The 22,335-nt window shown below is 45.2% G+C and overlaps 1 protein-coding gene across 1 annotated transcript in view; it reads left to right on the forward strand.

Moving 5' to 3' along the window:
- Window positions 1-309: 309 nt before the first annotated feature.
- insc (INSC spindle orientation adaptor protein) overlaps window positions 310-22,335 on the forward strand; it is a 46,929-nt gene continuing 24,903 nt past the window's right edge. The window contains exons 1-2 of the mRNA XM_030096642.1: window positions 310-635; window positions 19,468-19,559. Coding sequence (XP_029952502.1) covers window positions 19,486-19,559 — 74 coding nt within the window. The 5' untranslated portion in view covers window positions 310-635; window positions 19,468-19,485. The remainder of the gene's footprint in view (window positions 636-19,467; window positions 19,560-22,335) is intronic.

Raw genomic sequence — 22,335 nt, forward strand, 5'->3', positions numbered from 1 at the left:
CACTTTCGGTCCCTCCCTCTCTTTCTTCTTCTGCCCTCCCTCGCTCTGCCGCCACATCTGGAACCCAGCTCCCCATTTATTTATGTGGTCTGTGTTGTTTCTTTTCTTTTTTACTTTTCCAAAGTCTTATTTAAAAAGTTCTTTACCTTGTCTTGTTGGCAGTTTCTCCCCATCTGATGAGGTCTGCAATTACATCTCGCCATTATTGGTCACTTTGCAATTACATGCTCCACCACAGAATCTGCACCCCCCCTCCCTCCCTCTCGCACCCCCTCCTCTTAACGGCACCACTGCTCATATGGCAGACCGAAATAGAATAGTTTCATGTCTGTTTGGACGGCGGCCCAGCTGAAACTATGCTCCGCCGCTTGACTGACAGTGGGACGTGGGCTTTTTCTCCTCAAGAGGAACTTTTGAGGCCGGTCACGTTGAGACTCGGAGCAGTCGTACCCCAGCAGGCTTCGGAGGCGGCTGGCCCGGCGGGGCTGTGAGTCAGGAGACGCAGCGAGGGAAAGACCAGAGTGAAGCAAAGTGTGAGGGTGGAAAGAGTCTGTCTGGAGTGAAGAGGACGAGAACCTTGAACGGTAACTATGAGCCCCGACGGGAAGATCCTCGGTCACTGACGGAGAGAATGGGTAAGTTCCATCCTCTGGGAATCTTTTTGGAAAACTTGAGTTGCCACGACTGATTGGTTCAGCATGTAGGATGTCATTTAAATGCAAAATATGATTAATATGTCTGAATGTCTGAAGGGCTTGACTCCAGTGTTTTCTGCTGTGATGCTGCTGCCAGCTGAGAAAAGTGTAACCACACACTGTCATGCCTTTTATTTAGCTTCTAAACTTGGAAACTGATCACCTGTAAATATAATTTCCAAAAACTGAAATCCTTTTTTTGTTATGTTGTTGTTGTTGCCAGAAGACGACCCTCGTGACTGGCTGCAGGTTCAGGACTGTGTTTTGAGTAGAAATAGCTGCCTAACCAGCTGCTAATGAGCTGATGAAGGCTGCTGGACTCAATCAAAACAGCAAAGCTACACACTCCAAAACCAACAAAGAAAAAGCTTGGTTCAACAAAGCCGCTGAAAGCTCTTAAGTCACCTGATAATAATCTGGGTCTAAGTATAGTTTTTCTCTCCAAAGTTGGGAAATTTTGTAGTTCAGCTGCAAGTCAAGAGAAAGTTGGACCGAGTCAAACGGGTTAGTCATACACTGACAACAAACGCACATGTGGAAAGTCGGTTCTGAAAGCACGTGCGTGCGTACATGCTAACATCATGAAGACTTGCCTCTTAAATCTTTACCTCGGTACGCTGGATACTTCCTGCTGCGGGAACATGCGTTCAAGATACTGTTGGAGTTTTCTCCAAACTGAAACTGTCTTGTGATTTAGCTGTGAGTCACGGCGGAGCTGAACACCAGCGTGGCTGAAAGTGTTTGTGGCGGGCTGCTCTGGTCTGTGTGGGGAGTGATGGGAGCTCAGACTGGCAAAACAGCTAAGATTACAGTGAGGCGGGCGGTAATGATGAGGACAGGGCCACACATGTCTCCACTGCACACTTCTGTGTGTGTGTGTGTGTGTGTGTGTGTGTGTGTGTGTGTTGGTGAAATGAGTGCGCGCATAAGAGATTTGTCATTATGTCTCTCCATATGTTCTCAGTCAGTTTTGGTTCTTCCATCCAAACTGAGTGCTTGTGTACATCCGCAAATACATATGATTCAGTTGTTTCCATCTTAACTAGAAATACACGCGTGCTACTTCAATAGTTCCCTTCCTTTTCTCTGCTGCGATCGTGGAAGCGGAGTGTCCTAAACCACTCAGCACTCAGACGGGAGCTGACGCCACCCCTGGGCTGGTGGACGAGTGGAAAAAGTGCACTAAACAGTAAATGTGCTCCCAAAGAGTTTCTTCAGACATGCGTGCGGTATTGACCACCATGTAATTAGGTGAAACACGGCAGTGCATGGGACTGAGCGCAGGAGAGGTTCTGCTCTTTCTATCATTTCTGAAGTGTTTTTTCCCTCCATGGAAGACAATGTGTATCTGCCCAAATAGTAATTTCTCTGCTTCTATCGGAGAGATGAACTTCTGCTTCAGGTGGACAATTCCTGGTATCTGTGAGTTTCACGTCCTCCGATACTGTTTTCCATCAGTGTGTAAAAATAATTATGTTCAATGATATATTGATTTTGACTGAGAAGTAAATTTAGAAGATTGTCTGGGCGGATCAACAGAAGTAAAAATATCTCGTGAATAGTTTGTCAAAGTGAATGAAGAACTAAATGTGTGAACATCTAAAGTTCTGGTTTGAAGGTGTATGAAGACCCTGCTGTTGTTTGTTGCAGCAGATCTTTAACATAATCACATGGACGAAACCAAAAACATATAAATCTCCTCCTGTGAAGCAGCCTGGCTGACTTGCTGTGCTGCCATGGCGTCCTGATCTACTGAATGTTAACACACATGGAAGCTGATCTGCTCATGGAGGCAGTGAGGATTGTGTTTGACAGATGGATGCAGATATGATTTACAATGTTTGAAAATGTTTGTGTTTGCGCGTGCTTAGCAGAGATGCTTCTGATGCTGTGGAAATTTGAGGTCGGACATATGATATTGAGGCATTTCCTCAGCTGGCCCCAACATGGCTTTTATTTGTAAACTTTCAGTACAAACTAATTTCTCTCGCAATATTTTCAAAATCACTTCTTTTTTTCTCACAGCCTTGGCTTTGAGGTAGATGATCTCAGTGAATACGACTCTGTGTCTTTTAAAAGAAAACAGATAACACTGTGGAATTGACTGGAATTCTGGTTTAATTGGTCGATTGTGGATTAGCTCAGAAATGCTTCATTAATTCACCGGATCTCCCCTCATTTTCACAGACTCGTAGCATTTTGTTTAATATTCCTTTGAATGGTTGTGGGTGTGAAACAGGTAAATGAGAGCTTCGTGGTTTGGACATGAGGAAAGACCTCCGCTGTGCTTCACACCATTCTGTGCTGGGTAAAAAGCAAAAGTCCCAAAGTGTCATTCAAGACATTTCAACTGCATTTTAGTTAAAATTTTCTTTTCCTCTAAAAGTGTTTTTCATACACTTTTATATATTTAGCAACTCAACTGATCATTTCATGGAGTTTTAGAATAATTACACAAATTTAGTCTCATTTAGCTGCTGGCTTGAGCAGGATCTAAACCTGGGAGTGCCGTTGAAACCGTTGAACAAGTCTTCAGACGCGTCACTTGTTAGGAGGAAGCTAATTTTAAAAGCTCAGTCTGCATCGATGGGTGACAGACCAGGACAGTTTCTTCCCCTGAAACATCTGTTCAGCTCCTTCTCGTAACACGTGGCTGCTGAAGGATAAATGTGGACGGTGCACTGGATTCTCCTCCCGTCTGTCTGGTGAACAGCTGAACCGGGTGTGTCATGGTTAATGTGAACCGCACACGCAGGTGTGGCCTCCACTGAACCCTCTCACTGTTTAATTAGGCTCTGCAGGGTGGGGCGTATCGGGGTTTCAACTGTTTCACCCACTCGCTCGTTCGCCAAGCGCCAGGACAGTCGTGCAGCTCTGTGACCGCGGCTGAAGCTGGAGGCAGGACGCTGCACTTGACTCTTTTCAAACTCCGAAATTAGTTGAACAGGAGAAAGTATTTTATTATTCAAAACCTGCCAAACCCCCAGAGTAAAACCACTTTTGCAAAAACACAGACCAGCCATAACGCCGCTATATACTGTGAAGGTCCCTGAACGCCCCGAGAGACGGATCTCTGAGTCACCACAGCCAAACGGGCTCAAATCTTTTTATATTTTTCTCCTGAAGCATCAACTTTAAGGACAAGATGTTCACGCGCCGCCTGATAAAGCACATCAGCTAACAGGTGCCGTGATAAACAGTCATGTACTTCAACAGCCAATAGGCTTAATCTGATGACTGATGGACATTCAGAGGCAAACACACAAAAAGAGAATCTAAGATGTAGTAAAACTGTAAAATTAAAAAGAAATTTCAAGCATCACCTTTATCATATTTTTAAGCTTTGTACTGTCTTCATATTTCACAAACATTCAAAGATTAACAACAAAAAACGTCAAATTAAGGGTTTTAGAATTATGTGAATGAAAAGCAGAGCAAATTAAAAAACAATGTTTTCACTCTGAATATAGTCCAACTCTAAAATAATAAACTAGTCAGTGAAAGCTGTCAGTTCCAAACTTAAAGAAATGATTATTATTGATGACCTCGGCCCAAACAGGAATTCCTCTTACTTGAGAAAACTGCAGGGGTCCAAAAACAAAAAGAAAGTGGGAGGAACGCAGAGAAACCAAGAACACACACACACACACACACACACACACACACACACACACACACACACACACACACACACACACACACACACACACGCACACAGGGAGGCAGCGCTGATGAGACGCAGGTGGAAACACTCCAAGGATAATCAGAGAGCTCAGGAAAGAGGAAAGTGCTCACATGCACACACACCAGACATGACAAACATCAACATAAATACACAACACACACAGAAAAAAAAAAAACACAGTCTAGACATAAGAAACAGAACCACAGAAAAATGTATTTCACATGACTTACCAAAAACACGAGGAGTGAAGTGAAGAAGAGGCAGAATGCAGACAGGAGCAAACGAAGGCCAGAAATCCCGTTTCAACAAGAAGGAAAGACTGCTGCTGAAGTCTTGAAGGAGACGCTTCTCGTCTCATTTATAAAGCCGTTCTATGTCAGAAAACAGGCTGCGTTCACACACCTGTCGGGATGTAAACGTTTGACAGCTGTTTAAATTTCAGCAGTCTTGCCGAAGTTGGTATATAGCACCTGACTTTGATGAACAAAGCCGCTGAGATACTACTGCAGAAGCTGGTCTTATGTTTGAGTTCCTCTGACAGAGGACAGAAAGATACATCTGCTCTTCAACTGTATTTTTGCACCACTAGATTAATGAGAAACAAGTGTCCAGAGCTTCAGCGATCATGATTAGGCTACTATGTTAGCCCAGTTATGCTAATATGCTATAGCCGGCCTCCTTGCAGGGCTTCCACCAGGGCCTCTGGCAGCTACCTTTGAGCTGCTGACCTTTGACACTGGCGCAGGACAAACACGGTCTTCAGCAGCATGGAGCCAGCGAGCTGTCTCCGGCATTAATCAGAAGGACACTTTTCACGACCAGGAGCAACTGTGATCAAAGAAAACTGTTCAGGAAAGTACTTCTGCCGGCAAAGTTTCCTGCCGTTGACTCAAAGGATGATTTATCTGAGGGGATAATCGACGTCGGGCGTGAATGAATCGGCAAAGCTTTGTGTTCGGTGTGAACAATTCGGAGCACAATCCCTCTGTGCCGCCTTGAGCGGTAATGCTTCACATCGCGGTGGGCCACAGCACGGAGCCTTTCCACTTGGAGACCCAGAAGAAAGCCCCCCCCCCCCCCCCACTTTAATTCTTCTGCCCGGCCAAGTGTGCATGCTGCACGTGCGTCACGTGTGCGTGTTTGATGCCGCTTTATTGTGGGTGACTGTTGACACATCGGCGCTCATGACTCAGTGGAGAGTCTCCCTTTGAGGTGGGGAACTCAATTAGGAGAGTGGAGGTATAAATTTTTGTGTAGGTGGGCCCAATATGGCAGCCACTCAGGGTCCCCAAGGCTGGGAGATAAATCAATATCAGACTGGGTGAATTAGAGCGCCAGGTTGAAGCTTCTTGTGTGTTGACCTCATTTTCTTTGCTCCCTTCTTCTCTTTCTATCTCCATCTGCTAATTGGAGTAAGGTCATGGTTTACTGAGATTCAGCCTCTTTATCGGTCCGGGCTGGCGATGGCTGCCTCCCATGTTTGCTCTGCGGCTCTTCTCGAGGTTCGCTGGGGAGATCATGAGAGGAAATGGAGGCGTCGCTTCTCCCGTGCTTTTGTTTGCCGTGAGATCCGTCAGGAGATGGAAAGGTCGCGGCTCCCTCCTCCTCGGGAGAAAGTCTCCATGCCGCTGAGAGTCTCGGGGAGTCACTACTCGTTCTCTCTCGTGGTGTAATTTTCTGTTTAGATAACCTCGGCGTCTTCTCGACAACCGTCTGATTCTGGCTCAGAGAGCCTCGTAATGGCAGCGACTGACACCGAGAGGAGGCGTCGAAAGATGCACTTTTCACCCAAATGTTCTGGAAAAAAGGTCAATATGATCTCCAGCCTGGCCGTTACCTGTTACTCTCAGCGTTGAGAAAACCAGACTCGTGCCAACTTCAGGAACTACTTAACTTTTGGTTTAATTCACACCAAAAATATAACAGAAATCATCAGATAGCTAATGGACAGTGGACAGATTTCACTAAAAAGTAGATTTTTTTTTGTAAAAAAGAATCTGAAGAAGCATTTTGGGAGGAGACATACCTGAAGCGCCTCTGTTCTGTACCATAGAGATCATGTGCTTGAAATGAGGCCCAGGAAGGAGTCCTGGTACCATAACCTCCTCTCCTTTTTAAAAGAGAGTCTGAACACTTGACAAAACCCAAGTCTGGCGCTCTCAGTGACAATAATTACAATATGCTGATTACCGTTGTGGCAGGAGGTGAGTCATGTGATAAAGCAGGAGAACCTGTTAGCGGCAGACGTGTGCTGCCGCCGCACTTCTCCAGTCAGATGTTGAACGAGTCGCTGTGGCATGAAAGTAAATATTTTTAACAGTGCACCTGTAATCTTTCCAAAGCAAACAGAATACTTGTTGAATTTGAAGAAAGCTGTGAGATGCATGCTTTGATGCCCTCAACACTTTCTCTAAAACTTATAAACACAGTTTGTCTGCCTCTATCGTTTTATCATTTCACATCCATTCTTAATGCATGTTTCTGAGCTTTGTTTAATAAAAGTGAGAGTAAAGTTGGGAAATTCAAAAGAATTAAGCGTTCACTAACAGTAATGTCATTGTTAATTCCGTAATTTATATTCAGCTTTTTTTTTAAACCCCCTGTGCATTGTTTTGGGGGATGTTTAGTGTCCTTAATGAGACATGGCAGACTGTTTTCCAGATCTAATTACCCAGAAAACTCTCCCATGTGTTTACTTTTCATGCCCAAAGTGGAAGAAATAACACTGCGACGGCATTTTGAAGTGCCACGTGTGTATACTGCGAGCCACATGTGGAGGTTTTCTTGCATACCTGGCGATTTCTGCCCTAGATATTTACTTATTACTTGGACTCTGGGTGTGCCCCCTTTACCCCGAGCCTAGTTTGGTGGTGGTATAGCTGGGGTGGGGGGGCGGGTTGAAAACATTCCACCCTGCTCCAAAGTGCCTCTTGTTTTCCTCTGCTTAGACCTGTCCTCCACCCCTGATTCCCACTCTTCCCATCCCTCTCGCCCTAAAACCCACACCGACCCGGCCCACCGAAGTCTGCTCCCACCTCCTAATGTCAACCAGCTGTGGGCTCGACTGAAGGAACTGCTACTATTGCATCCTTCTGCTCTCGGTTTCCTGGCCATTTCGTGTGTGTGTGTGTGTGTGTGTGTGTGTGTGTGTGTGTGTGTGTGTGTGTGTGTGTGTGTGTGTGTGTGTGGGGCCGCTGAAAGCAGGACACTCACAGGACCAGATGTCGTGTCTAAATTGACCGTCCATTCAAGGCCTTATTTACGGCCCAGCATTAGTTATGAGGTCATGAATTTACATGGCGGGTTCCTGTGGGCGGAGACAGATGGACAGACCGCCGCCTATAAATTGTCCGTATGGATCGCTCTTTGCTGCCGAGTTCTGCGGCCGCCGGGTCCATCTGACACGTAACGCTCCGCCATAACTGGGCCAATGCCATTTCCAAAGGCACTCCATCTAACTGGAGGGGCCGCCTGACAGAAACGCCATGAGGTCACTGCGGCGTGATCGACAGGCCGGGATCAGGCGATGCTGCTGAGGGCGGAGGACTCCCACTGCCTGTCGGGAATCCGCTTCAAAGCGCCGCTCAGCCTCCTGTCTGACGTCCAACCTGGAAGCTGATAACTCCAGTCCTCTCCTGAAGTTATTGCTGACTTTTAAACTTTGGCGACAGCGTTGAAGGAACGGATGGATTAGCAGTTTGGGAAGCTTTGATTGTAAATATGTCTGACTGCAATGTTATATCCCAAGTGTGTGTCAGTGTTCAGGTCATTTATTTTAGCCAAAATATAAAACAACACAAGAGGAGCATGTTTTACTGAAAAAAAAAAGAAAGAAAAGAAAGAAAAACGGTGAAACTTGAGGTTTTGGGCCATAAGTTTTTTTTTATGGACTAAACTCCCAATTCCCCCCAAAACAACTTGTTTTGACTTTAATTTTACTGACTTTTCTTCAGTGTCTTGTGGTTTTATTGGGATCTCACGCTGAGCTGCAGCAGCTCTGCTGAAGGGACCTGGAGCTCGGTGCACCGTGAAGGGGCAAAATAGCTGCAACGTCAAGGCTTCTTTACTTACCTGGGAAGCTTCTCTGTTCCACTGGGAAATGATGCAAACCTAAAAAAAGGCTGTGAGAAGGAAAAGACTTACTACAAGATAAGAAGCATGAAATAAATGTTGCTAGCGTCTGAAACTGAGTGGACTGATCACCCAGATTTGGGATTAGAATAACTGTTTTTTGCTTGACTTGTGGGCTGCAGAGTGTTGTGTCTTCTGTTTCGACCTGGGTCAGGTCTGATTGAGTGGATTTTGCATGTTCTCCCTGTGTGTAAGCTTCCTCCAGATGATCTGGTTTCCTACCATCGCTCACAGACCTGTCTGAGAGGTTGTTTGGTGGTAATACATTGCTGATGAGTGTGTGTGTAGTCAGTCTCTCTCTGTTTGCCTGTAGTAAGACGGTGACCTGCCCACCAGCTCGTACTCTACCCCTTAAGTTGGGCGAGATTGGTAAAACTTAAGATATTTCACCATTTTAGGTGTTGTAAACATGTGTAGGTAGACGGCGGGTTGGTGGAGCGGTTACCTGTGAATCTGGACCAGCAGAGAGCGTGATTAAACTGAAGGAATCAGGAAGTCCACATCGTGTGGCGCTGTCACAATCAGAATGTTTTCTGACTGTGTCCTGACCTCTCCTACTTTCTTCTCCACTTTCAGAGTATAAACAAGCGCTCTGATGACTTTCGGGTGTACGGTCCTCTCCGGCGGCCCTTAGCTTCGGCACTTCTCTTTCTGCAGGGACGCCAGCCACACGTCTGACGCAGTGTTTCCATTCGGTGTTACATGTTTATGTCTTAGTCTCGGTTTAGTGCTGTGTGTTCATTTAATCTGGCCAGTCGGTCTCGCCACAGGTTTTCATTTGGATGCGCGCCTGGTTCTGACTTGAACCTCAGTGTTTGTCAGCGTTTTTCAGCTCAGTGACTCAACCCATGTTTTACAGAAAGAAGAAGAAAAAAAAAAACAAGTTTCGGCCTTTTGTTTGTTCGTCGCTCCTCGTCTTTGATTGGGTTTTCCCCCTCATCTTTGCCACGGCAGACGGTTCTGGAGTGGGTGTGGTCGAGGTTTAAGCACATGACAACGCCCATCAATTTAAAAACACATTGAATTGGGGTTTCCTTTAGATTTTGAGTCCAACTTTATATCTTTTGTCTTGTCTCTGTCTTTATTTAAATTGTTCCACTGTGTTAAAACTGCGTGAAACAATAAAAGCAGAAAGTTTAACCAGGCTAGACTAGAACCTGACTCAGTGGGCGTGAAACGCCGCTGTGGTCTGGTGTGTGTGAGGCGGAGAGCTGCAGGAGGATGACGGACTACTTTGTGAGCAACATGTGTCAAGCTGCTCCTGCTGATTACGGCCGCATACCCTGCTTTTACCTGACCGCGCTGGGAGCCTGTGTCCAATTATGTCAGCGCAACTCTCTATTTGCCATGTGGTGTGTGTGTGTGCGTGTGTGTGTGTGTGTTGCCTCACACTCATTCATTATTAAGCAGCTCCTGATGTTTTTGCTGGCCGTCACCGCTCTGGTGTCAGGTCCCCCCGCTGTCCTGCTCACTGAACCGGGCCGGATCGGGATCCAGTTCCAGCTCCAGTCTCTCTGGCCTCTGAGAGCTCCTGAGCTCTCCTCCTCTCTCCTCCGTTAGCTCCTGGAAGTCGTCTCCTCCTCGGATGATTTCCCTCTGTTATTTACTCCACTAGCTGTCGATGGGACGGGGAACTTTAAGATGCACATGGACATTTATCTTGGCGTGAGAACTGGGACTTTCTGCGCTCCTGCTCGGTACGGTACTGCTGTCGTCTTTATTTATTTGTTTTGAATGAGAATTAAGGGAACTTTTATAGTTGACCGTAAAGCGGCAGGATGACGACGTGCTGGCTTTAGCAGACTTGCGGTGAGGCGGTATAGTTATTTACGCAGCTGAATTTAATCTCCGCGAGGGCAAACTGCTCCCTTTGGTGTGCGAGGAGTGAGTTGCCGGTGTGATTACGGCTGCCTTGCAGCGGAGCGGCTATCTGCTGCGGCGATCTGTCCACATTTATTAGGGTGACGTTTAACAGGGTGGCCGATCTCGGGCCGGGACCGGGGCTGCTGGTCCGCTCATATGTGTGTGTGTGTGTGTGTGTAACTTGACCCTGTCTGATCTGATCACCATGAGCTACACAGGTTGCCTGGAAACGCCACGACGGCAGAGTCTTTAACTTCCATATTATTATGCCAAAGGGAAGAATGCACCCAGACCCAAACAGGCTGAAGCAGTTTTGGCCTTACATGGGAATCTGCTCAATCTGTCCAGTCAGGACCGTCTCCGGGGAAAAGTCTCAGACTTTTCATATCTTCAAGGATAATTAAGACATGTGACAAGTCAAACATATCAAAACAAACAAAGTCTAATCTCTGCTGAGGGTTTTATAGAGTGTGTTTAGTGCAGCCACCCCTAACAATAGATTTATGTGTGTCTGGTCCTGAGTGGGGAAAAAAGCATCAACTGCTGGCCACAAGTGACCCCAAATTGCTTTTCCAGGTCTTTTACATGCATGTTAAATCATAATACTCCTCAGTTAATTTCTACTTGAAAAAGTAAAGAAACTTTTGTTTTTTCCTTTTGGGACACACTGCACACCCAAAAGCGAACAAACAGAAGAACGCACTGCAAGTGACACGAGTACAGAGACAGAAACGCGTGGTTCTGCTGTCAGGAGCATCTCTGATGGAGCATTTCACGCTGCGAGCCAGCCTTTCTCCTCCACCAGGCAGGTGACAGGCGCTAAACGACACGTAGAGCATCTCTCCAGCTGCAAAACCCATTTCTCTGTTCCAAAGTCAGACTGACTTAAATGATCCATTAAACAGGAAATCTTTTTCCTGCACTCCCACCCACAAGTGTGAACTTTATAACATTTGAATACTCTCTGTAGTGAAATTATTTCTGCCGTCACTTTGTAAAGTTCGGACTCCCTCTCATCCTGTTTAAATATAAATACAGACTGGTTTGCTGAGATCCTGCCACTTCATAATATCCTTAAAATTATTTAATCGAATCACAAACATCACAATCGAGGCCTTTTTGACTCCTGCAACCATAAAAAGCCGGCAGTTAAGTTAATTGGCTCTGTATTGATGCAGCTATTAATCCGACGCTCTCCCTCTAAACATCAACTCTTAACTTCCCTCGGTGGCGAGGCCGTTCAGTACCGGAGGCAGAGCTGCCGGTTCTCACGTACTGATGCTTTTGACTCTAAACTGATGCTCTCACACCACGCATGGCTTTTCTCATGCAAAGCTGTGGTTTATGCGCTAAATCCTGAACTTCAGTTTCAATGTTTTGACTGTTCTACTCAGGCTGAAGCCACTCAGCGTGAAGCTTCAGTCTGTCTGAGATGAGTTTCTGCTTCAGGTTTCCTATAGAGGCCTGGCAACGTGGTCATACTGTACCAGTAACGAGCCTGTTGATGCCAGCAGGTGTGTTGAAACACGGAAAGAAGGAAAACATGCTGGATAGGGGCTCTCCAGGAACAGGGTTGGTGACCCCTGCTGTACACCATAGCCTGCTTTACAGCTTTTGAGTTCTTAATTTGTCCATTTTGCCTTTACTAGTTGCAAAACAGTATGTTTTATGTTTTATGCTATGGTGCAGTAAAGTGTTCAGCATGGACGCACAAAGCAGATACAAACCAAGTATCAAGACAAACAGAAATTCACAAACATTTTCAGTCTCATAGTAATGTCAGATTTAAACTTCTCAACACTTTCTGAATGCGATCACCTCTGCATCAAAGAAAACGGATGCTGTGAGTTAGCAAGTGGACAGCCGCAGTTACATTGATTATTTCTGTTTGTGTGTGTCTGATAATCCATTCTGTGGATTTCTGCTCGCTGCTGTAGCTCCCTATACAATATAAATCTTTTCTATGGAGAAATATTTTACTTTACTCACTTCAGAAAATGGTTTACGTAACATTGGTATTTGTACATTTCTATGTTGTTGCCTGCTTTATCTGCAATTCACCTCCTTCTGCCAGCTTTTTATTCTCTTATCTTTTTTCTTAGCATTTTTTTTTTAACTTTCCCTCCAAAAACTATATGAAAACCACTTTTTTCCTTTAAAAATATAGGGACGCGTTGACGGCGCTTCCTCCTACACGTCTATTCCTGACGACACGGCGTGTCACACTCAAACCCGTGACGCTCCTGAAGCTCCTGTCACCACCAGCCCGAGGAGTGTCAAGACGTTCCGCCTGTTTTCCCATCATTAGCCACAAAAACAGTGGGCAGAGTGGTGCAGCTTTAAAAGTACATTCATGTTGCAGCTGTGCTTGAAGATGCAGGATTTGTGCATCTGCACCCAGACAATGAAACTGGTGCTATGTTCAACACACTCACATTCACACCTTGGAACGATTCAGTGTTACTAGTTAACCTCACATGCGTGTTTTTTGGAACGTGGGAGGAAACGGGAGAACATGCCAACTCCATAAAGGAAGGAAGATCCAAAGTTTTTCGACCACATACGAGAACGGGCCATGATGAACTGAAGGGAGAATATCTGCAGCTACTTGCTGTCTTGTGATATTTGGATTCTGCCACTTTTTGGTCACTAGCAGCAATTTTTTTTTCTTAATTAGCCTTGTTTTATCGTATACCACTTTAAAACAGACAGTTAAGGCTCAGGAGCAAGTCTCATACATGGACCATGTTCCATTGGAAGGCTGCAGATGGCCTGTGGGCTGTAGTTTGGACACTTCTGGTCAAAGTGTTGTAATATATCCGTTCAGGTGAGTTAGAGTTTCCTCACTGTTGCAGGTGGTTTATCTGTCTCCTGTTAAGTTGGATGTCTCGACTGGAAAAATGTCAGCGTTTTCGAATTGATCAGCGAGCTGCAAATTGAGGCGATTAGCGCTGCCATTAAAGGAGCAACACTAGCAACATGAGCTGAGCTGCAGTGCTGTGGATTCTTTATGGAACCGTGCTATCTGTTCCCCTCTGTCTCAGACTCAGTCTGAGTTCTCGGTGTGAGCTTTTTTTTTGGTGAACCAGAGCTGAACGGAGTCCCAGCGGCCACAGACTCTGGCTTCCCGCCAAGCAGCTTGCTAAGAAGGTCATTCAGAGCTCAGACCTGCTGTAACTCCAGCCGAGCTCTGGAAGAGTGGCTGAGCTCAGTGTTCAGACCGAGCAGCTCTCCGGCGTCACCGGAGCTGTGAGAAAGCAGCTGAAGAAGACGGACGGAAACTCAGTTTTCTCAGTCTGAACAAACCCACAGAATTTAGTTTCATTTGGCTGCATTTATACAAGCAAATAAATTAAAGCAAGTACTTATAAATAGAAGTGCTCTGCAGACGCTCGCATGATGGATCGATTTGGCAAATGTTGCCTTGGAAAAGGGCTGAAATCTACATTTTCATGTCTTTGTGCTGTCTTCCTTGCATATATTATCCAAATAAGCCAAACTAAACAAACAAATCTCTCCGGAGGTACGGGACGGAAAAGTCAGACCTGCTCAGTGTGACTTAAATTCAACTGAACTTTTTCAGACAATTAAAAAAGAAGAGACCTAGATCAATCTTTCGGAGAATACATGAGCTCTTCATGTCAACATATTTAACAGTATTATAAATTGTATGGTATAAAAATGATCCCTATTAAATCATCACTTAAAATAAGTCATCCGTGCCCAGGGTTATCTGAGGAATGCTCTGCATTTAGACCCTGTGATAAAGGTCAAGAGGTCTGTCGTGTCTGGAGACGAAATGAAGCCCTTTAGATGTCTGCTGCAGGCCTGCTGAATGCAGGGAATCAGCTGAGCAACATGTATTTATACACCACTTTAAAAAAGACCATCCATGAATTGCTCTGAAGTAGTGAAACTAGAATTAATGATGGAAAATGTAATGGCTGCTGTCTGAATAAAATACACTGCTGTCAGTCCATTCAGTTAGCCCGCACGAAAAAACAACTAAATATTCAAGTTTGTTCAAGATTTTCACTTCTTTCGCACGTGATCGTCTTAAAACATCAGTAAATATCATTGTTTGTGTCTAACATACTGAAATTCCTCAAGGGAGTGGGTTCTAAAAACCTGGTGGTTCAATAATTTCAAAACTTTTCTAATTTCATTCAAATTCATTCTGTATTTGCTGCTGTTCAAAATCTTGAAACAGACTCACAACCCTTCTGTTTCAGTTGGATCGATGCGTTGAGGGTTGGCCGGGATGTCGTTTCAGTGTCACTTTGTGGAAACTTGAGCCAACTGATCCCGAATGTGGAAGCCGTTTGTCCGTACTTCCTGCGCTGTGTGGGTCCCTCTGTTCGCCTACAAGGGCCCACTCTGAGCCGGCCCCCTCTGTGTGGGTTGGGAATGCCGGGTCCCCGGTTCAGCGGCGCGGCGGGCTTTCCCGCTCGTTCCCACCCAGCCGCTCGGACGGTGCCCATCGCGCTCTGTTTTTCTCCCGGCATGACAGCTGTGCGGCCAGACCGTGACCGCCGTCTCCTCCCGTGAACCCGCTCTCTGGCTCAATGACAGGACAGGAGCGGCGTGGCACCGGCCAGGCGCCCAGGCCGAGCGCCGCCACTGTATTTAAGAAGCAGCTCCTCGGGGAGATGCTTTTCTTTTTTGTTTTCAGTCAGTGAGTTTGGGTAGAAGAAGCAGCAGAAGAGGAGTGTCGTACTGAACTGTAAAGAATGGGACTGACTCACTTCATCTTGAACTTCGCCACATTTTTCAAGCCGGTTTTGGCCTTTTGAAAATGGTGAGTGGCTTCGCTTTCCCTCCTGTTTCTCCTCAGTCTTATTCCTTCTGTTCATGTCAAACAAAAATTCATTGTTTCTGGCCGAGTGAAGCGAAGTGGTCGAGTGGTATTTTGTTTTCAGCATGTCAGCTTTTGTTGTCAGTCGGTGGTTTTTGCATAGAATCTGGGAGGTATTCGGCTTCACCACAGTGGTTTATGGGAAATGGTTAAGGAATCGGGGACATTGACAATAAAGTCTGTAAATCTATTTTTATGTGAAAAATAAATTGAAATTTTTGGGGTTTTATCCTCATATGGAATCGCAGGAAACCCAACCATGACCGTAAGAGCCGACGTTTTTACCACACAGTTTGTACTGAAGGAACTCTGAAAGTAATAAAGTCTGAGAATTGTGGGATGTGACTGTTCACACTGAGCAGCATGTGGAGAAGATAAAAACGACAGCAGCAGAAGAAGGAAGGGTTTCTAAATGAAGATGTGCTGCTGTCAGAGTCTGAGTGCGACGTGTGAGAGGTCAGAGGTAAGAAGAGGCTCCACGCAGCTCGGCCTGCAGGACCTGCAGGTCCTCATGGTTGGATTGTGTGAAGGTATTCCGCGATAGAGTCCGGTGTGAAACTATTATTGCATTTTGGGGTCCGTTTACATGACTCATGTTAATGTGTTAATCTGGCTCCACAGTGTGATTTTGACTAACGATCAGTGACACCAGTGGTGCACCAAGACAGATTTTAGCCGAATCTCATGGAGTGAAATACGTTAATGGCCTCCAGTTTATTCCTCTTAAAGCTCGTGCTCATGGATGTCACCTCTGATTCAGTGAGGAGCGACATCCTGCAGTGATTTTCTTTTATTCTATCTGAGGCCGCGTGGTCTTCACGGCCCGGCGAGGTGACTGATAACAGACATGACCGCTGAAGTCACAGCGTGGCGGAGCTTCATGGAGGAATGCGTCACTGCAGAAACCCCACTTTTGTCAGTAATGCTCAAGTAAGTAATTAATATAGTGAAATAATATTGCGGTTGCTGGAGTTTGTAGAAGTCATTGGTTCTTTTGTCGTGCATTAAAACAGCGTGAGCTCTGCTGTTTCTCTGTCCCGCTCCATGAAGCGCCTGCGAGCCGACCTCGGCCTGCATCCTCAGCAGGAGCTTCAATCTATTAGCATCATTTATAAAATCTGTCTGGATCTTCTGACGTAGTTTTCCAGATTTTACTTTGGTGCTTCATGTTGTCATACATTGATGAATCTGTTTCTTCAAAGACAGATGCTAAAAATCTGAATTCACGTACATAATACCAGACTCAAATAACAGCTGATTACCTTTAACAGAATTTTACATCAAAGTTTAGATGTATATGAATACCAAAGAAATACCTCGGATGGATGGATGGATGGATGGATGGATGGATGGAAAAACTTTGTAAAAACAAATCTCACAATAATGAATAAAGTGATGAGTCCTTTAAGCCTGTTGTAACCTGAAGCCTCAGGAGCTGAATGAAAATGATTTAAATTCAATTTCTGCAATAATTGTTGATTTGAATGACGGATGGGAAAACCTCACTGCAGTCCTGAACCTTTTCAGACATGACCTTCAGTCCTCTGTGGTTTCGAGGTTAAGAGTGAACGTGGCGTATTTGAGCCTTTTCCATCACCGTTTCCTCGCAATTCAAACTATTCCCGCACATTCTGTGCTCTTGTAGGAACAAATGAAGGCAACTTTTACATCGCATGCAGATCCGACGTGACGCTAATGAGGAACAGAGACAACCAGAAACATCCCTGGAAGACTGCATGTGACGAAAACACGCACAGAGGCGCACGCCAACATCCACATTCCCCTCGATACACATGCAAAGAATAAATACAAGTGCTGCAGTAAATCTGGAACGCCCACCTTAGTAATTTCCCCGAACACACACAAGTCACTGAGTGCTTGTTATTTTACCCGGCGTGTGACATGAGGCCGAGACAGAGGTGTCCTTTGTCTGGCTCTACCTGCGGCTGAACGAGGGAAGCCCTCTGGGCCGCTCAGCTTTCAGCCCAGACATGAAAAGAAATGTCCACCACAGCAAGAAAATTAGCCGGGACACCGTCAGAGCGGACCCTCTGCTGGGGAAACTCGTATTTCTTCAGCACTTGCTGCACTTGGGGATGTTTAACCTGCAGCGCTGCAGAAACACAGGCTTACTAAAACAGAACGGTGTACCAAAACTAAATCGATCCAGGGATGCTCTATATATATATAAAGAAGGCTAAAAACGGGTTAGAGCCACTCTCCTGGGGAAGACAGTGATCACTTTCAGTGCAATGGTCCTTAACGCAGCACTTAGTGGCACACTCTAAGTGCTCAGGACTGAATTGCCTGATTGGACATCTCATCTCCATTTGTAGGGTAATCCACACAAGAGCCCTGCAGCGAGCCGCAGGCACATGTAATGGAAACCGCTACGGCTGTGACAACTATTCTCAATTACAGAGGCAGTTTAATTAATTCACACCTCTGCTGTGGCAATCTGACGGCGCAGTTATCCGTGTGCTCGTTCCGTGGCTTTCGTTCTGCGATACGGCGCGAAAGAAGAGGACTCTTTCTCCTCACGTCAGGTGCTTCCTGTCAGTCTTCCAACCCTCCGTGGCCCTGGCACAGTACTGGTATAATTTCTTACTCACTGTAAAGCTTTTTCTGAAAATGGCTCTGGAGGAGCCCTGCCAAGACTGCAGTTAAAAGACCCCCTCCTCTTACCCCCCCCCCCCCCCCCCCCCCCCCCACCTTCCCCTGCATCTTCCTCTTTCTGCTGTCTTCCTCTTTGTGTCTGTATTACGACACCCATTCATCCGTCTGCGTATCTCTTCATTACATTCAATTACTCAAGTCTCTCACGCTGCAAAATAAGACAAATGAAAACCCCCTCACTTGTTCACTTATTCAGCCTTGTTACTCATAATTATGTAACCTGGGGAGTCACGCAGCAGTCCAAGCAAACGTAACACGGATTCGGTGGCTCCTTCGGTGTTTTCCTTCCTGAAACCCCGCGGAATGGATCGGCTCTGTCACTCTTGCGTTTTAATTTCTGATCACTCAAATTACAGGAGAGCGTCGGTATGAGAACGCGAAGCCCGGCGTGTGATCACACTTCAGTCCAGTCCTGCTTTTTTTCCCCCAGCTGTTTACGTTTATTGATCTCATAACACTCTGGAAGCATTTAATAAAAGGGAATAGCGGGGCACGGCTCCCTGACTCTCCCGGAGGGTGAGGCGCTGCGTGTGCACGAGCCGGAGGTCGTCCCGCTCTGGAACTACCTGCTAATTATACCACGCAGTAAACATGGGACCTGTAACCACACCACTGCAGGATATCATTAACTAAAAGGATTAGAGCACGGTTCACCCAGGAGGGCGTCTGCGGCTTCTCCCCATTGGAAATGGACTAATCTAAATGGGATACATCAATAAAACAGCAGAATAAAGTTGCGGGCACTTAAGAGCGTCGGCCCCTTTAGCTCAGGCTCAAAGTGGGGAAGAGAGTCACTGGCTGGCAGCCAGCCAATAAATTAGGAGATAAGAAATATTATTCCACTGGCACACCAGCATCTTGCAGCTATTTAAAACAGGGAGGTTTATTGATAATTGAATTACTTGTAGGGAGAAAAAAAAAGAGGCAAGACAAGAATAGAAAGCTTGAAGGCGGATCAATAAGGAGATATTGTAGTGGATGACACTGTGGCGGATAGCAATACAAAGCACACAGTGAGATCATTCACTGGAACACAAAATTCACAATATCTGCTCTTTGTTCAAAGTAGAACTCATAGCTGAGCCCAATAACAATCTATCATTCAGTTTGATCCTAAAGAGTCGTGTTAGAAGGGCTCAGTCTTCTTCGGCTCCAGGTCCATCACTGGACGTCATGCTGGAACTGTGTGTGAGATGCACGCTTTCAATGAATTTTACCCTGATTTACACAATATTTCAGAAAAGATTTGCATTTACACAGAAATGAAACCACACACGTTTGCATTTTCACTTGAAAATGTTTTGCAGGGGTCTGGATTTGATCTCAGGGTTTGTCACCCTGCAAAGAAACCTCACTTTGCCCGCCTGTACCAATTCTGTTATTTCATATAGTGGATAACAGAGATGACCTCCGCTAACGACCGAATTTAACTAAATCCTGGAAAATATTCAGAATATTTGTCTTGTTTCTCTTTTCCATCTGAAATCAAACATTCAGTCTCTTTACGAGTTCTGCTGACTGCGGAGAGTGTCGGTGTTCAGGCTTCACGCTTTGTGTTTCAGGTGCTGATCTGAAGTGAGATGGCGTCAGAGAGAATGGCGACTCCTCCGAGCAGCTCCAGACAGAGCAGCTCGCTCTCTTCGTCGCCGATGAGGCGAGTAGCAGCCGTCTCCATCACCGTCAGTTCACAGCGTCACACTGAAACACACTGAATGGACCAACATGCTTCTTATAAACTTTTATCTACATTCTCTACTTTCAGTGCACTTATTAATTTTCTGCATTGCATCTAAAAATTTATGGCATCAGCTTTTACAAAAACCTGAAAAAGTGATGAAATTGCAAAGTGTCTTGTTTTGAAAATATTTCGTATATTTTGTCAGATTGTAGAATCTTCTCAGTAGCCCCTGAACTGAAAAGAAAAATTGCTTTCAGACATGGTAAACCAGAGAAATTTAAGACTTATTCAGTGGGAAAATGCAGTAGCGAACATCCTCTGTGCTTTAGTTTGAAGAAGAGTTGATGGAATTAATCTTACTTCCCCACAGCTGGTAAACATTTGAGCGTATTTCTGCAGAGCTGCAGTGGTTCGTGTCATGCATTATTGTAAGTGACACTGGGACTTCAGCAGCAGACGGAACAACATTTCAAATAAAATCATTTCATTGTCTAACAACTGACGATGAATCAAAACTCACAATTGCCAAGTGATGGGTTTTGGTTGGATGTCGGGCTTCTTGTATTATCTCAAGAAATGTTGTTGTCAACAGCTTATCTATAAGCAAAAACAGACATGTGACAGCTGCTGGTTGGAGGTTTCCACTTTTAAAGCTGCAGTACGTCTCTTTATATAACCTGCAACTGGTGCATCCAACCATTATTATTCTTGCATTTAAACTTGTCTGTGTGGAACAATAAGCATATCCAACAGCAATAATGAATCACACTTTTTATCAATATACGGTAGTATTAATACTTAGACTACTTTTTCCTCAAAGTTCCACTTTTGTAACTGATTTAAATGAGTTTTTGTTCACTTTTCAGAAGTTTTTGTGTTCCTTGAAGCACTTGTATTGGAACTGCAGCACAGTTGAATTATGATAACTAAACAAACAGTACTTTAGATCATAAAGACTTGAGGCGAAATTTAAATGAACTTCGGCTGTTGACAGGTTTCAAACTGAGGTGATGAAGAAAAAAACCACTTCCTCTCCCTCTTCATGTCTGCCCTGGGAAATATCTGATTGACGGCTGGATAGAGCTGCTGGTCCAGTAAACTAATTAAACGGCCTCAGTGAAGATCCTAGATCAACACATGGGAAGCGCCTCACTGTAATTGGTGCAGAGGTCCAAGACCTTAGTGGCAACGCAAACAAACACCAGCTCACCTGCTCACACACACACACACACACACACACACACACACACACACACACACACACACACACACACACACACACACACATGCTTCTGCCCTCAGCTCAGGTCGATGAAGCGGGGTTGGTTGGTTTTCTTATTCCATCATTTCCCTGCTTTGAATCAGGACAATTTAAAGATGTTTGGCTAAATATAGTCCTCTCACTCTTGTCCTTCATTGTACTGGTACTGGTGTACCTCCAGGTTCTGTTCTCGATGCCCTTTCATTTTGTTCTTTACCATGCCATTCAAGAGCTTTATTCTATATTTGAAAAAAAAAACATTCCTTTTTTGGTTTCAGTAGTTATCAAAGGACAGGTCGTCATTTACTTCTGACTGAAGTTGATATAAACAGTCATCAGGCAGTCGTCTCCAGTTGAGTTTCTCTCGGTTCTAGAAACGAGCCGTCCTCCAGAGGCCCTAGATTCATGCTTTTTCTCCCATCCTGTCTAGACTCCCTGCTCACTTCTCTCAGTGGCCCAGAATGTGACTGCTAAGTACTTTTCCAGATTTTTTTTCTCTCCAAATTTGATCTTCACGCAGACGCCTTGTCAAATGCAAAATTTTATTTCCAGCACAAGTCTTGTGGTGACTTTTAGAGCTTTACATGGTCAGACATTTGCCTCATGTCACCTCTGGGTTTCTGTTATTGGTCCCTCACTCCATCTTTAAAGCATATGTGGCTGTGCTTTTGAAGCTGGAGCCTCCGAGTCTTGGAACTCTGTACAGTCGGACTTCACATCTGCATTGAATGTCAGTACCTTTAAAAAGCGATGATCCTTCCTTTGTAGACTGGCCTGAGTTGTTCTGGTCTTTTGTCTTTCTTTCACCTCCCGTGTCTCTGTTGTACCATTTATTATGCAGCATTGTGAGTTTTATAAGTCTGTTTTCATCCTCTTTTAACACAAAGAGTGGAGATTTGAGCGTGAAGCGCTGACCAATCTGTTGGACACATGTAGCCAAGAGCAGAAATGTGCACATACCAAACAATCAGGACCCGATGCTGTGGAGCAGCCGCGAAGAGTTGACAGAGCAGAACTATGTGAGCTGGACTCGGTCACTGTGACGGACATCTGGACATTTTTACATCTAAAACCATCTTTTTCATTGAATTTCTTTCTTCTATTATCCCTTTTTAATTGAGGTTGAAAAACAACTCCCAATCCTCCATGAATCTTTGTAAACTGTTGCTCTGAACTTCAGAAACCGACCGCAGCGCCACTGATTTATCTCTATTGCAAAAGCCAAATGCTGATACCTGCTTTGCGAAATGAGGAAAGCCTCTTCAGCAGCCTCGTCAGTCACTGACAGAAATATGAATATATATCTTTTGACAGTTTAGTGTTTACAAATGCTTACACAGCGCTGCAGCGGATGCACAGCGAACGCCCTTGAATATCAAATCAGTGGAGCCGTCACGCCACACACACACACACACACACACACACACACACACACACACACACACACACACACACACACTCACACAGAGGCATCATCCGGGAGTTGCCTGT

The sequence above is a fragment of the Salarias fasciatus genome, chromosome 7 (genome assembly GCF_902148845.1).
Source record: "Salarias fasciatus chromosome 7, fSalaFa1.1, whole genome shotgun sequence".
Classification (NCBI taxonomy): domain Eukaryota; kingdom Metazoa; phylum Chordata; class Actinopteri; order Blenniiformes; family Blenniidae; genus Salarias; species Salarias fasciatus.